The sequence below is a fragment of the Megascapheus bottae genome, chromosome 10 (assembly GCF_031878675.1).
Source record: "Megascapheus bottae isolate mThoBot1 chromosome 10, mThoBot2.hap1, whole genome shotgun sequence".
In the NCBI taxonomy this organism is placed as follows: domain Eukaryota; kingdom Metazoa; phylum Chordata; class Mammalia; order Rodentia; family Geomyidae; genus Megascapheus; species Megascapheus bottae.
Window position 1 is genome coordinate 65437160 of NC_143518.1, and position 16721 is coordinate 65453880.

The 16721-nt window shown below is 37.2% G+C and overlaps 1 protein-coding gene across 12 annotated transcripts in view; it reads left to right on the plus strand.

Moving 5' to 3' along the window:
* Cdc42bpa (CDC42 binding protein kinase alpha) overlaps positions 1-16721 on the plus strand; it is a 199608-nt gene that overhangs the window by 94119 nt on the left and 88768 nt on the right. For 8 of the 12 annotated variants that reach the window (XM_090341545.1, XM_090341546.1, XM_090341544.1 and 5 more), the window contains 3 exons: positions 1487-1620; positions 12123-12365; positions 12552-12662. In XM_090341545.1, the coding sequence (XP_090197671.1) occupies positions 1487-1620; positions 12123-12365; positions 12552-12662 (488 nt within the window). The remainder of the gene's footprint in view (positions 1-1486; positions 1621-12122; positions 12366-12551; positions 12663-16721) is intronic. The other 4 variants (XM_090341548.1, XM_090341540.1, XM_090341542.1 and 1 more) reach the window with 2 other exon arrangements.

Genomic DNA, 16721 nt, shown 5'->3' on the forward strand with positions numbered 1-16721 from the left:
TAGTGGTTAAAGTGCTTGCCTAGCATGCATGAAGACCCGGGTTCGATTCCTCGGTACCACATATGTAGAAAAAAGCCGGAAGTGGTGCTGAGGCTCAAGTGGTAGAGCTCTAGCCTTGAGAAAGCCCAAGGACAGTGCTCAGGCCCTGAGCTCAAGCCCAGGACTGGCAAAAAAAAAAAAAAAAAAAAGAAAAAGCCAGGCCTTGAGTACAAGCTCCAGGACTGGTAAATAATAAAAGATTTAAAAAACAAACAGAAAAACACTAAAAGGCCAGGTGCCAGTGGCTCACTCCTGTAATCCTAGCTACCTACGAGGCTGAGATCTGAGGATTATGGACACTAAAGTCTGTGTAAGACTCTTATCTCCAATTAACCATCAAAAACTGGAAATGGAACTGTGGCTCAAGTGGTAGAGCACAAGCCATGAGCTGAATAACTCAGGGACAACGCCTAAGCCCAGAGTTCAAGCCCCAGATTGATATAAACAAAGAAACAATAATTCTTGGGTCTTTTATTTTCTTTTTGTAAATACTACTGATCACTACTAGAGGTGGGCATAAGAGAGAATGATGGAGGGTGAGTCTGATGAAGATGCATATATGGCTATATCAAAATGAAACTCACATACAACTAAATGATACTAATTTTAAAACATAGGAAAAAGAATAAAGTGCAAACTAGCTAACTATATCTTTGCATCTATATTAAAAAGTTGTTCAAAACTGTGTTAAATATACATTTAGAGTGCTGTAAGCAAATTTCATTATGACATAGAATCATTTAGTACATAATACACTTGGTTATTTTGGAGTGACATTGTGATATGGATTCAGCTTCAGGTCCAGGGCTATTTAGTGGCATGGTGGTTGTGGTTGGAGAAGTCAACACCCAGGTGCCTGTGTTTTGGTCTTTCCTCTGGTGTACAGTTAACAGTGTGATGTGAATACAGTTACTTCATTTGAAAAATGAAAGAACCAGTCTATACCAAAGGTTTTCAGATCTTATAAAAATCAGGTGCTATATTTAACTTGGTGAAACGAGGCTGCATAATCTAGAATCACACTCTAAAAAGAAATAGCATCTTATGTTAATTGAACTAACTTCAATTTTAGGGTGCTTACCATGAAAAACAAAGGAACTTACGGTTTGGTGTTGGTGGATTGGTTTAGTGGGGCTTCTTTTCTTTACAATTGGTCTAACCCCCTCTATCATTGTAAACTTTTAATTAGTCTGAAAATACTCATTTTGCGAGCATGGCCTTTTCCCCATTGGCTGTGTAAAGTGTTCTGCAGGTGAACACTGCACATCTCTTACAGTGAATTGATACTCCTGCTGTGAAGTCATACTGGGATGTGGTGGTCGTAGCCCTAATGATAAATTCAGAATACATATTTTTAAAATGAAATGTGGTTGTTTTAAACTATGGATTCAATCAAACAATTACTTTGATTAAAAAATAGTAAAAGAAATGTTGTTTTTGTTTCTAGAATCAAGTCATTTGGAACAGCAACTTGAAGAAGCTAATTCTGTGAGGCAGGAACTCGATGATGCTTTCAGACAAATCAAAGCTTGTGAAAAGCAAATCAAAATCTTACAACAGGAGAGGGAGGAGCTGAATAAGGTAAATGTGATAGAAGATGTTAGTAAAGCCTGCTTCTGCTCCTCATCTTGCATATTAGAACAAAAATGGGAATTACAACAATAATACTTAATTTTTTTAAATTTGGCTTAAGAATTTAAGAATTACTGAATGTGTATTGTTTGATTATTAGCTATTAGTGAAGAATCTTAAATTGTTGAGGCATTAAAGTTCAAAATCTTTTGTGCGTTTGGAAAGTTCATCAGAAGTCTTGATTAAAATAAGTGTTATTGCGGGAGGAGTATTATAAAGAAGTAAAAGAGCAGTAAAATCTATTTAGTGTCCAAAATAGAAATAGAAATTTTCATTATAATTTACTGATGGGAACATTCTAAAATATTTAAAATCTCTTCAATGATTTAGTTGTTTTTGTTTTTTTTATTTTTGTATTGGTTGTGGGGCTTTAACTCTGAGCCTAGGTACAATCCCTAAGCTCTTGAGCCCAAGGCTAACGCTATACTCTATTAAGCCACAGTGCTACTTCCAGTTTTCTGGTAGTTTTTGGAGATAATAGTCCCTTGGTCTTTAGTGCTCAGGCTGTCTTTGAACTGTGATCTTCTTATCTCAGCCTCCTGAGTAACTAGGATTACAGGCCTGAGCCACCGGCACCCAGTGATTTAGTTATTTAAAATGTAAGTTTTTCTTTCAAAGTGGCATGATTGAACAAACTAAAGCCACTTTTGTAAGAACTTTGTATAAAGCCTAAATATGATCAGAAATGTTCTAAGATTCTTATTCAAAGTGAAGACTGTGTAATACAGCCCAGTAGGAAAAGGAATATTAAGACAGTTGGAAAGATACGTGATCTACATGCTACTAAGTACTGATTTTCAGTACTTGGGACTGATGCTGATCAATGTAAATATAGGATCAGTAGGTCATAGTACAATTCAGATTGTATTCAATGATATGAGATACAATGCATTGATGAATATAGAATGAAGTCTTTCAGAGAATGAAGGAAGGCATTATGCTTGCTAGGCAGGCTCCTTAGCACTGGAGCAGGGAAGGTCTGTAAGTTTTGTTATAAGTGAAGAAACAAGAAAGTAAAAATAAAAGAAGTATTTGCTTTTGAAGTACATAATATTTTGATCATTTGGAAAGAAGTTAATGAAAAGGACTGGAGAGAAACTAAAGGTTGAATTTGAGTCAGGTACCCTTGGCTCACGCCTGTAATCCTACCACTCAGGAGGCTGAGATCTGCGGATCACAGTCAGAAGCCAGCGTAGGCCCCTGAGACTTAGCTCCAGTTAACTACCAAAAGAGTTGGAAGTGGAGCTGTTGCTCAAGTGGTACGAGTGTTAGCCTTAGAGTGTTAGCTCAGAGATAATACATAGGACTCAAGTTCAAACCCTAATGGCCGGCACATAAAAAGTAATATAAAGACTGAATTTTACTTTGCCTTCCTGTAGTTTTAACCAGTGAATTGTACAGATCATCTAAAGTGATAGCCATAGAGTAGTAACATTTGACATTTGTTAGTTACCCAGTATCTTACATGCTTTGAGAGTAACACTGTAATATTAGTGGTTTATTAGCTTATATTTATTGTTAGCATTAGTCGTTTAGTTAACATAATAAGAATGAAATTCTGCATTCTTAATTTATGGTAATAGGTATTTTGGCAGTTTTAAGGAAATGTCAGTGCTAGAATCTTTTAGGTTAGAGAAGGATAATACTGAAAAGAAATAGCTCATTCCAATACAGAATTTTAAGTAATACACTTACAATAAGTTTGTAGACAGTAGCGAAGGATCTCATTTTTTCCATGTCCTTGTGCTATCTATTTTTTTTAAATAATAGCCATTTTTAGAGCAGGACAACTTTAAATTTCTGATGATTGCTGATATTAAACACCTTTTCATATACCCATTGGTATTTCTTTGTCTTCATTGGAGAAATATCCTTTGCCAGTTTCTAAGTTAGCAAATGCTCTGTTCTTTGATAATGCCAGATGGGCTTCTAGTATAACTCCTTTTGCATTTTTTCCAGTGATGTATAGGAATTTCTGTGTCCAATAATATTTTATTACTTTGGACCAGACTGGACTGAGATTGAGATTTTTTTAGACTGAAATGATTTGATTGTAGTCTTGATTTTTATTTCTCTAATTACTGAGGTTGTCAGGTTTCTTTGATCACATGTCTATTATTTGAATTCTTTAGTGAAGTGCCTTAGTATAGTACTAAGTGTTCTTTGTACAGTTTTCTATTTGGTTGTTTGTCTTTTTCTTATTGGCTGATAAGACTTCTTAAATTTCTGGTCATAATAACACTTCAGTTTAAAAAAAAAAAAAAAGAGAGGCGCTGCGAGTTTGGCCTAGTGGTAGAGTGCTTGCCTTGCATGCCCAAAGAACCGGGTTCGATTCCTCGGTACCACATACATAGAAAAAAGCTGGAAGTGGTGCTGAGGCTCAAGTGGTAGAGCTCTAGCCTTGAGAAAGTCCAAAGACAGTGCTCAGGCCCTGAGCTCAAGCCCAGGACTGGCCAAAAAAAAATTTAAAAAAAGAAAAAAAGAAAAAAATGCCTGTCAGGGGCCGGGAGTTTGGCCTAGTGGTAGAGTGCTTGCCTAGCATGCACAAATACCTGGGTTCGATTCCTTGGTACCACATACATAGAAATAAAAGCTGGAAGTGGTGCTGAGGCTCAAGTGGTAGAGCTCTAGCCTTGAGAAAGTCCAAGGACAGTGCTCACACCCTGAGCCCAAGCCCAGGACTGGCAAAAAAAAAAAAAAAAATGCCTGTCAGTGGCTTGTCTTTTATTTCTATTTTTTATTTTTTTGAGGTACTGGGATTTGAGCATAGGACCTTGTGTTTTCTAGGAAGGCATTCTACTCCTGAGTGAAGACTTTGCACAAAAGTCTTACATTTTTGTAATTAAGTTTGTCAATATTTTAATTTATATGTAGTTGTCAGTGTAGAATTAGGGGGAGGTCATGGAGCTTGGACTCATGACCTGGGCTCTGTCCTTGAGCTCTTTCACTCAAGTCTACCACTTCACCACTTTGAGCCATAGAGCCACTTCCAGTTTTTGAGTGGTTAATTGGAAATAAAAGTCTCATCAGGACTTTTCTGCCCATGCTGGCTTTGAACTGTGGTCCTCAGATCTCAGCTTCCTGAATAGCTAGGATTATAGGTGTGAGCCACCAACACCTGGCTTATATCCTAATTTTTAAAGAGTTTGGTCTGTGGTACTTATGTCGTTATAACCACCAGAAATTTATTTTTGTATGAGATAAGACTTCAGTTTCTCTTTTCCTACATAGCTTAATAGTTGTTCACTTAGTAAATATGCTTTCTGTTTTGTAACGTTGCTTAGCCTACTCTGCCATACATGCGTGAAGGAATTGTGGTTAAATTACACTGCATCTGCAGGTCACTTTCAGAACTGACAGCATTATAATGTTGAATCTAGTTCTTCCTGTGTATATTTGTGAGCATTGTTCTGAATGCACACCCAGATTTGAAAAGCAGAGTAGATTACTATGTGCATATGATAAACACATGGTTCCCTTGTGCACCTGTTTCTACTCCTGGATAATGTGTGGCCTGGGAATTGGCTGCAACTGGCTGGATAAACCCTACACTTGACTGTGTTACTGAGGAGGAGTCAGAAACATGGTTTGGTATTCGTAGGGTTTGAACTCCGGGTCTGGTGCCTGCTATACCCTGATGTAGCATGCAAATGACTGTTGGTCATTTTCAAGATAGGCTCTTGACAGATGTCTGGGCTGGGCTGGGTTTCCATGCCTCCCCATATCTTTGGGATGACAGGCTGACAAGCTCCTGCCACTGGACTGTTCATCATGCCGCACCCCCACCGTGTGTGTGTGTGTGTGTGTGTGTGTGTGTGTGTGTGTGTGTGTGTGTGTGTGTGTGTGTGTCTGTCTGTCTGTCTGTCTGTCTGTGTCTGTCTGTGTGTCTGTGTGTGTCTGTGTCTGTGTGTCTGTGTCTAGGGTTGGTCTAGATATCTTTGACCTCTGCCTCACAACTACCTAGATAGAATTAAGTCTTGAGCTATTGTTTTCTAGCTGAACTAGAAACATTTTTATTCTGATGTTAACATGGAGAAAAGTGGCACCTACCTGCCCCTCACTACTCTACAACCCCTCTTCTGAGACAGGGTCTTTGAGTTTTTGTTGTTGTTGTTTTGCCAGTCTTGGGACTTGAACTCAAGGCCTGAACACTGTCCTTGGGCTTTCTTAAGGCTTAGAGCTCTACCACGTGAGCCACAGCACCACTTCTTGTTTTTTGTCTGTTTATATGGTACCGGGGAATTGAGCCTGGGTCTTTGTGCATGCTAGGCAAGCACCATACCACTAGGCTAACCTCCCAGTCCCAAGAGAAAGTTTTTGAGTGTGCCTTGGGAATGCAAATCACTCTGAAGCAAAGATATTTCTATAGTATCCAGCTTTGCAGAGAAGTCTCCATTGTTCAGGCTCTCTCCCACATCACCTTGAATTGCAGACATCTCATCAATGAAAGATAAATTTCTGGAGTTGTCTTACTAGCAAACTAATCATAAATTACTTCCTGCGATTACTTCCTATGGTTTGCATTCCATCCATGTCCCAGGTTTGTTCTGAAGGCTCATAGTACAAACCAGTATTGGCTCCCCTCAGTTGCAGTCTTAATCCACCTGATATCTTCCCACACATTTAAAGTCATTTACAGTATTCTCCCAAAATTTCACCAGGTCTTGTTTGCCTTTTCTTAAACTTACTATTTTTTTTCACCCCACATTTTAAATGCTTTTTAAATTTTGGTTGTAGGAATTGAACTCAGTCTTGGGCCCTGCTCCTGAGCTCTTTAGCTCAAGGCTAGCACTCTACTACTTGGAGTTATAGCGCCACTTCCAGTTCTCTGGTGGTTAATTGGAGATAAGAGTCTCATGGACTTTTGTGCCTGGGCTGGCTTTGAACTGTTATCCTCAGATCTCAGCCTCTTCTGTAGCTAGGATTATAGGAGTGAGCCACCAGCTTAAGTACTTGGCATAAATGCTATCTTTAAATGTTATGTTTAATTTTTTTCCTGAGACTTGTGAGTGTGTGTGTGTGTGTGTGTGTGTGTGTGTGTGTGTCAGTGTCCATTAGTCCTAGGGCTTGGACTCTGGGCATGGGTGTTGTCCCTGTGCTTTCCGGCTCAAGGCTCAAGGTCCTACACCTTGAGCCATAGAGCCACAGCGCCACTTCTTGTTTTCTAGTGGTTAATTGGAGATGAAAGTTTCACGGTCTTGAGTATCCCGGCTGGCTTTGAACAGTGATCCTCAGATCTTACTCAGCCTCTTGATTAGCTAGGATTACAGGCGTGAGCCACCACTTCTGGGTTTCTTAGACATTTTGTTCTAACACCACTAAACCCTTAACAATGGGACATACTTTGAGTTTTAATAATTTTTGAGAATATTAACAGCATAATTCCTCCTTTAGAATTTTTATGTTATTTGTCTTGTGTGGTCTTACTGCATTAGTTGGAATTTTAGTACCATTTTGGATAGAAATGGTAATGGCAGATATCTTTATTAGTTGATATTTGTTGATTAGTTGATAATAGTGATAATCCTTTCTGTGCAGTTTTTAGCAAATACTTCCTATCAGATTTAGAAAATAATCTTTTCTATTTTGCTAGTAAATTTTTATTACCATGAATGGGTGTAGAATTTACTTAATGTGTATTACTATATACTATTGATGTAACTGTGGGGTTCTCCTTTGATGGATTGATGTAGTGACTTACATTTATAGACTTTGTACTTCTACATTTCTGAGTTAAGCCTAAATTGCTCATGTATTACTTATTAAATAATCTGACAGTAATATTTGTCATGTTTATGTTTCAGGGTATTCTGGCACTATTACAAGTGTTTATAAATATATCTTAATATTGTTTAATTTTTATCACAACCCCTCAGGTTAGGTATTATTATTATGTCTTATTCTCATTAATTGTGAGACTGAGCTCAGAGGAGTTATCTTGATAAGTTTAGTTGGGTTAAAAAACAGTTACAACTGGAGTTCAACACTAAGAACCTATGCCAAAAGTTCATGTGTGTCAGCTTTGTACATCACTGGAAAAGATTTGCTCATTTTAGAAGAATCCTTACCTTTGTTTTCATGAGGGAAATTGGCTTACAATTTTTTCTCTTACCTTGATTTTTTTCATATTCAGAAAAGATTAGTATCAGGACAAAGGGGGCAACTTTCTAATTTTCCTGATATCTCCTTTGATCTCTTCTAGATTTGTAATTATGACTTATGTTTTTCTTATTTTCTATGACTGCATGCTATTCCCTGGATCCTTATTGTTTCTTCTGCTGTACCGTTTATAGTCATTCTGTTTTTGATGTTGCAAAAGAATGTTACTACACTGACTGCTGTTTCTAACTTTTTAGAAGATTCGTTGAGTTTCATCCTTTTTTTCCTTTCCAAATATTTTGGACTGTGAGTCCTTCACGAAACATAGCTTTACTGTATCATTAAGTTTTATAATGTATTAAACATTTTTTGTGTTTTTTGCTTTTCAGTTTTAAATATTTTTTAATTTAAAAAGCAAGGCTATTAATCTTTTATTGCTACTTATCTTAAAGATGGAGGAAAAGATTATAGTCAAATATGTGAATGGAAATTAACACCAGAGCTTAGAGGTCCCACATTTTTCCTCCTTTGTTGTGTAATCCTTGAACATTGATCAGTGTTTGGAGGTTGCTCCTAGCAAGGCTTTGGCTTCATTTATTTTGGATGCTAGATATGGAGATCACCTTTCTATGGCTGATTCAAAATCATGATTCTCCTGTTAGATGCTCTAATCTTAGTCTTGTCAAAAGTTGGGCTTATACCTAAAATAAGACTAGCGTCTCGCCTGCTCATTTTCTGTTCAAATCCTCCTCTGTAGTAGGATGAAATGCTAGGAGATGAAATCTTTTTTGCAGTTTCTGTAATTACTTGTAAAGGTTTCCATATCTGAAATGCATAACAACCAGCAAATGCAAGAGTTGCAACAGCTAGTCCTACAGCTGTCACTCTTCTTGCCAGATCGTGGTTGATGCCGGCGTCAGTCCTGTCGGCGCGTTGTGCAGCCCCTCGCCTGAGGACAGGATGCCCCCACCAGCAGCCCTGGCATCGCCACCTGGGAGATGCCCAGTTTTAAATATTTTGATCGATGATTTTTTTAATTGACAAAAATGAATTATTTATAAGTGTAAATGACAACTTTCTATGTAGGATGTATCTTTTTATTGTTTATTTCCTTTGCAATGTTAATAAAGAATTTGATCTATATGAAATCTATTCTTTTAAATCTATTAGACTTTATAGTTGGGACTTTAGCTTCCTTTTTTTACCTTTTTTTTTCTTTTTTGGTACTGGGGATGGAACCCAGCACATTGCACTGGGTAGGCAAACGCTTTGCCGCTGAGCTACATTCCAGTCCTAGGTTCATTTTTTTAAAATAGTCAATGTGCATTCTTGAAAAGAATGTGCATTTCAAATACAGGGATGTAAACGTCTATCCATATAAGACTTATAGAAAGCTTTTCACATAATTTCTCATAGTCCCTATTTAAACTGCTTGATTTAAATATTAATAATTAAAATTGAAATTTCTAATCATCGTCATATATTTATTAATTTGTCTCTGAAATTCTAGCAATTTCTTTTTAATATATTTTAAGACAATCTTACAAAATTCACAGAATTTTAGAATGTTATTTTTTTCTGCCCTGTTGAATTTTGTGAGATTTGTTTTGTTTGTATGTTTTTTTTAAATATTTTTTATTGTAATTAATAAAAGGGTTACATGATATTTGCCAGATAGAAGGTGCATTAATTCACATACATTGATACCCTTTCACATGTCTTGGTCCCCATTACCCTCCCCCCCACCCCCCATCTTGGTTTTCCCCCCTTCCCTATCCAATTTCAAATAACCAAATACAAATATATCCAATATATCAGATAACAAAGTGAGATACTGTAACAATATGAGATAACCAAGGGACAGCAAAAGAGATGAGAGATAACATAGTACATTAAGGACAACAATCATTCATTATATGGCTTTTGTTTCAATATCCTAGAGGTCCTTTCAATTAGCTCATACTATATGGCCTTATGTATCAAGGTTTTGCTCTATTGCAAATCTCGGCTAGTAGAGCCCAAGATTTCTACTGATTATGACAAATGACAATATGATTATGACAGTATTCCTATCCTAACAGTATATTTTCTGCTAAAGTCTAGGTTTTGTTCCTTAATCTCTTGTAAGTACCTTTAACTGGTGAGGTTAATTAGCCCTTTTATATATCTAATGTGATGACTACTATTTATGGGTACGTTTCTACCACTTTTGGATTTCTGTTTGTCAGACTTCCCTATGCTTCTCTTCTTTTCCTTTCTTTAAAAAATATAATATAAAATATGTCACATATTATTTACCATCAACCATTTTGAAGTATGTAGTTTAATAGTGTTAAATACATATATATGGTTGTACAACCAATCTCAAGAATTTTTCTGTCAGATCCTTTTATGAGTCTTTCAGCTTTTGGTTTGCATTTTAATTTCTATTTTTTTGAAGTTAGTTTTGCATTTTGCTATGTATATGTACAATGAATAAATTAAATTTAATATATTTATCTACTCCCATTACACAACCTAACTTAATCCGATTACTTCTTCCCAGTTTCTGTGCTGTTTTTTGACAAATATTTTAATAGTTATTTCTTTTATTGTTGTAAAATTTAAACATTTTATCATTTTAATCATATATATACATGCCTCATGCTTACATTCAAAGTTACTAGTTTCTTAGTCTTCCATTTCTCTTATGTTTTAATTACTTCTAAAATAGTTTTACTGAAAGTTAAGATTTTTATAGTGCAGATATGGTTGTAATGAATGCTTTTAGTTTTGTATATATGACGCTTTATACTTGAAAAGTAATTTTTTTCTGAGCAAACAATGTTAGTATTTCATCTCTTTGAAAATGTCTTCCTGTCCCTGTTGCTTTTGTTACTCCTGTGTCTGTTCTGAGTTTAATTATGAGTGGGGAATAAGTGATTCTGTCAAATGCACAGCATACACATATGCATCTTTTAAGGTAATTTCTCTAACATTATTCAGTTTCAGTTTTTCTGGGTTTGGTTTCTTCTCCATTTTACTTGCTTCATAAATGTAGAGGTTCCTATATTAGTGGATCCATATCTTTCATTTTAACACATTTTTCCTTTTCTTTTCTTTTTTTTTTTTTTTTTTTTTGCCAGTCCTGGGGCTTCTACTCAACAACTGGGCACTCTATCACTTTGAGCCACAGCACCACTTCCAGCATTTTCTGTGTATGTGGTGCTGAAGAATCAAACCCAGGGCTGCTTCATTCATGCTAGGCAAGAACTTTACTATTAAACCACACTTCTGGCCACTGTTTCCATTTTTTCCATTTCTTTTTTCTTTTTTGGAGGGGGTCAGTCAGGGCACTGTCCCTGAATTCTTTAGCTCAAGGCCAGTGCTTTACCACTTGAGCCATATCACCACTTGTTGTTTTCTGGTGGTTAATTGGAGATAAGAGTCTCATGGACTTTAGTGCCCAGGCTAGCTTTGAACTGTGATCCTCAGATCTCAGCCTCCTTAGTAGGATTGTAAGCATGAGCCACTGAAGCCCAGCCTCGTTCCATTTCTTAAGGCTTGATAAAGTTCTTTTTATAAACCTATGTGGTAATTTTTAATGATTTTTGTCATCCTTTCATTTTTATCATGCTTTTATTTCTTCAAATAGTTCATACATAGCAATCTTATGTTAATATCTGATGATTCTAATATCCACATATTTTTCTCACTTACTTTATTGTCTGTTGTTCTTATTGCTTGATTTAGGGAGGTTTGTTCTTTGAGTCTTTGGGCATCTGTGCTAGTGAGCTCATATCTGTTTGTTCTTTATGTATGAAAAATAGACATTTCCTTAAGAGTCTCTGTTCCAAAAAAGGTATGCCCTGATTGGTGTTACTTTAGCTTCTGAATCAGGAGTGGAGGGTCTCAGGTTTAGGTTGTTTTTTTCCTTGCTATTGGTGTATGCCTCAATTTCCTTACAAAGGAGAGGATAGACAACCTTTTTAAAAAAAATTGTAATATTTAATATAATTTCAAAATTTTCAGTATTTATTTCTATGTGGATATCTGTCTTAACCGTGTAAATCCTGTTTAGGATTTGTTTGGACTAGCACATCAAAGTTGATTTGGGCTTTATTTTATGTCCTTTATTCCCTTTCATTTGTAGAACCAAGGTTAAGTTACTTGCTCCTCTGCACTTGTCATGTTAGAGAATAGAAAAAGAGCCCTATGCCTTTCATACCCTTTTACAGGTAGTTCATGTCCTTTCATGATAGCCTTAGGTGAATCATTTTGATTTTTCTTGGCTTAATGATAGCACTTTGGTGGCCAGTGTGCTCTCTTAAGTTGCAGAATTGGTAACATATATTCTTTTTACAAAACTGTAGGAACTAGTCCAGGCTAGTGAGCGATTAAAAAACCAATCCAAAGAGCTGAAAGACGCGCACTGTCAGAGGAAACTGGCCATGCAGGAGTTCATGGAGATCAATGAGCGGCTCACAGAGTTACACACCCAGAAACAGAAACTTGCTCGACATGTCCGAGATAAGGAAGAAGAGGTGGACCTAGTGATGCAGAAAGTTGAAAGCTTAAGGCAAGAGCTACGCAAAACAGAAAGAGCCAAAAAAGAGGTTAGTAGTTAGGCAGATTTCATAGTGTCTGTGGGTAGTGATGGAAGCTGCCTTTTGAGACCAGTGAAAAGCTCTGCATCTTATTCTTTATGTCTGGACAGTCATTTTCGTGGTTAGTTATGTTGTATGGATCTCAACACTTGAGGTAAAAAGGTATAATTCTGAAATCTTCCTTTGCTCTTCAAGCTGGAAGTCCACAGGGAAGCTCTGGTCGCCGAGGCGTCTAAAGACAGGAAGCTACGTGAGCAGAGTGAGCTCTACTCAAAGCAACTGGAAAGCGAACTGCAAGGACTGAAGGTACCTTGGCTTCACAGTCTCTGTTTTCTTCTCTGTTAGCTTGACAGGAGTGTTAGTTTTTGTGTTCCTTGGTATAGTGTAAAAACTAGCTGTCCTTCAAATTTGTCATTCTTAATTCTTATTAGGATGTTTTAATCATGCTTAAGAGAAGGAAAGTCTGTGTTCAGTGGGGAGTGTGAGCTTGCTGAGAAGGAGTTAGAATTAGGGTGTGTGTGAAGACTGCCTCTCTGAACAGGATGTGTACCTAGTTGGCATAGATCTCCAGGACCCCTGTCTTTTGTGAATGAGTTGGGGAGGCTCAGACACAGCTTTGCCAACACTGTTAGTTGGGGTGTGACCATAGTAGAATAGGTTAGCACATCTCAAAGTTTTGTAAGGAAATCCTTGCATCACCTCCTGAGTCACACTACCTACACCAGTTAATCTCCTCATCCTTTGACCATCTGTAAGATCTTATTTTATGCCAGAGGTACATTTGTAGATTTTTGTCAGTCGTGGGACTTGAACTTTGGGCCTGGGCACTGTCCCTGAGAGCTCTTCAACTCAAGGCTACTACCCTACCCCTTGAGCCACAGCCCCACTTCCAGTTTTTGTTTTTTTTTCTAGTGTGAATTGGAGATAAGAGTCTCATGGTCTTTAGGTCTTTAGTGGGTCTTTAGTGCCCAGGCTGGCTTTGAATCTTGATCCTCAGATCTCAATCTCCTGAGTAACTAGGATTACAGGTATGAGCCACCACGCCTGGCACGTTTGTAGATTAAGTTTACACATCCTGAGTGCTCAAGAAATAGTTGTATAATGGTGTGGAAAATATCAGAATCAATTTAATGTTATCGCAGGAATTCTAGATACTTCTCTGCTGCTTTAATATTCTGTTAATAACTGTAGCACTTATTAATAACATTCTTACATCTGTCTTCTCATATATGTAAACTGTGTGTGACCTCGCTTATTCAGAATGTAGATGGATAATTTATTAACCTATCCTAGTTCAAGGCCAGTCACGCAATGCTTGTTTAATAAACATGTTAAATCAATGAATGAATCATATGGTAGAATTGGTTGGAATTGCTTTTCTAATGATGATTGAACATCTGGTTGTAAGGAAGGATCTTCCTCTACTGTAAACAGAAATGTAAACTCTAGAATTGCTTTTTATTTTTGTGTTAGAGGCTTATTTTGGTTGGTTATGAGTGTAGCTTGGTCATGATTAGCTTTAGGAGCAGTATACCTTCAGGATGTTCTTAGGGTAAAGCAAGATTAGTATAGAGAATAATTACTGTCTCACATACCTTTCATTCAACATCTACTTTGTTTCCAACACTATTCTAAGTTTTTTAGGTAATGAAAAAGAACCTTAAAGTACAAACTAGAAGAATGCTTAGATGTTTGCATTAATTAGTTTTTTCATTGCTCTGACTGAAATATTGAAGAATTATTTTAGCTCAGGGTTCCACAAATTTCATTTCATAGTGGTTGGTACACTGATTTGGGGTCTTTGATGGGGCAAAAGAATGTCCTGGCAGTAGGAGAGGAGTATGTGGAGGTAGAGGCGATTCACCTCCTGACAAACCTCCTGTCACCCCTAAGGATACGCCATTGGTAATGTGCATCCTCTACTTAGGTCCTGCCTTTTACTTTTCACCAAAAATAGTGCCACCATTTTCCCATGAATAATTCCCTCACGTTATGAATCCACCTTCAGACATACCCAGAGGTGTGCTTTACTAATCTTGTAGTTATTTCTCAATTTCATTAACTTGACATTCAAAGTTAACCATCACAGCATTATTTTCTTTTAAGGAAATTGAGGCCCAGATGAATTAAAGATTTTTGTAACCATGAGTGACAATGCAGACGAGACCAAGTTTTCTGAATCTTTGCCCTAAGTTCTATGTAATAGTTTACTTTTTAACTTTATTCTGAAATAAACATTGTTACATTGAAAACTCCTAATCATATATAGTTAGTTACCTCCTTGTCTGACATTCGAGATTAGAACTACCCAGTAAGAATATACTTCAAGATCTTACACATAGTATAAGGTATTGGCTATGGTTGTGTCTAGATTGTCCTTTTCTTGGGGGAGGATGTTGATTTTTTGTGAGTAGGAACTCATGTTGTTTGCACTGTCTTGTCATCTGCGTCCTTTGCTGTCATGTGTGCAATGACAATGATAGTCACAGTCCTGATGGTCTTCTGAGGTGAGGCCAACAGTAATGGCAGAGGCTGAGCTCTCTGTGTCTGGGTGTGGTTTGGTAAAGAAAAAGGAGGCCATATCCCTTCTCTAAGAGTTTGAGAGTGAAGGAGGTATCAGGTATAGACTGGTGGAAGATGAAGCATTTCTGGCTGAGGGTCCGAGGGTGGGTATGTGTTCTACGATCTTAAATCTGTGTGCACTTCTGTGTACAGGATGGATGCTGTGGCCCTCTTCAGGGACAGAGATGTGTCTGAGATCAGCACATGAAACATGACATAGTCCTCGTTAACTTCCTTTTTGTCTTTTTTTTCCGGGGCGGGGGATGGGGGAGAGAAGGGTGGTTGTAGGGCTTGAACTTGGGGCCTGGGTGCTGTTCCTGAGCTCTTTTGCTCAAAGCTAGTGCTGCATCACTTTGAGCCACAGCTTCACTTCTAGGTTTTGAGTGGTTTTTTTGGAGATAAAGAATCTCATAGGGACTTTTTCTACCCAGGCTGGCTTCGAACCTCGATCCTCAGGTCTCAGACTCTTGAGTAGCCAGAATTAAAAGTGTGAGCTTCTGGTGCCAAGCTATAGCTTCTTTACATTTATACCTATTCTTATGTTGTTTTCTGAAAATGATGTTTTTTGGTTAAAACATTTACAAATATGATTTTAAAACATATTTGTCTCTTTTAAAGATTATAGAAATGTTTCCTCCATTTAGAGTAGTTTTCAATAGATGTAAAGGGATACATATAGTAAGAGATTTTAATATCCCACTTCTAGTAATGCATAAAACAAATGGACAGAAATAGAATAGAATGCAAAAATATACATTTTTTTCAAATAAATATGGTATACTTTTCAGGACTTTCCATAAATTAGAACATAAAAAATAAGTCTTAGTATCTGTAATAAGACTAAAACCATAGTGTCTTCTCCAGGCCATGGTGTGGTAGAGCTGGTTACCACAAACAAAAGAGTAAAAAGAATGTTCAGCAATGTGAACATTAAACAGAACACTCTTGAAGTCACAAGGAAATTACACAGTACTTAGAGATGACTGAAAATGAAAGCCAACAGAACTTAAAGAGTCCAGAGAAAGCAGTACTCAAATTCGTGACTGTCAGCGTCTGTAATAAAGAAAAATGATTTTATTTTTTTATTGTAATTAGTAAAAGGGTTACATGATATTTGCCAGATAGAAGGTGCATTAATTCACATACATTGATACCCTTTCTCATGTCTTGGTACCCGTTTCCCTCCCCCCCACACCCCCCACCCGTCTTGGTTTTCCCCCCTTCCCTATCAAATTTCAAATATCCAAATACAAATAAATTCAATATATCAGATAACAAAGTGAGATACTATACCAATATGAGATAACCAAGGGACAGCAAAGGAGATGAGAGACAACATAGTACATTAAGGACAACAATCATTCATTATATGGCTTTTGTTTCAATATCCTGGAGGTCCTTTCAATTAGCTTCACATTATATGTCCTTATGTATCAAGATTTTGCTCTATTGCAAATCTCTGCTAGTAGAGCCCAAGGTTTCTACTGATTATGACGAATGAGGGAAACCATTGAGCCTAAGTTCCTTTGAGTCTGGCTTACTTCACTTAATATGATTTTTTCTAAGTCACTACTACACTGTTGGTGGGAGTGCAAACTCGTTCAACCACTATGGAAAGCAGTGTGGCAGTGCCTCAAAAGGCTAAACATAGAACTCCCCTATGACCCAGCAATTCCACTACTTGGCATTTACCCAACCACCCAGAAACAAGGACATACTAAACCCACTAGCACAACAATGTTCATTGCAGCACTATTCACCATAGCAAAGATATGGAACCAACCCAGATGTCCCTCAGTTGAT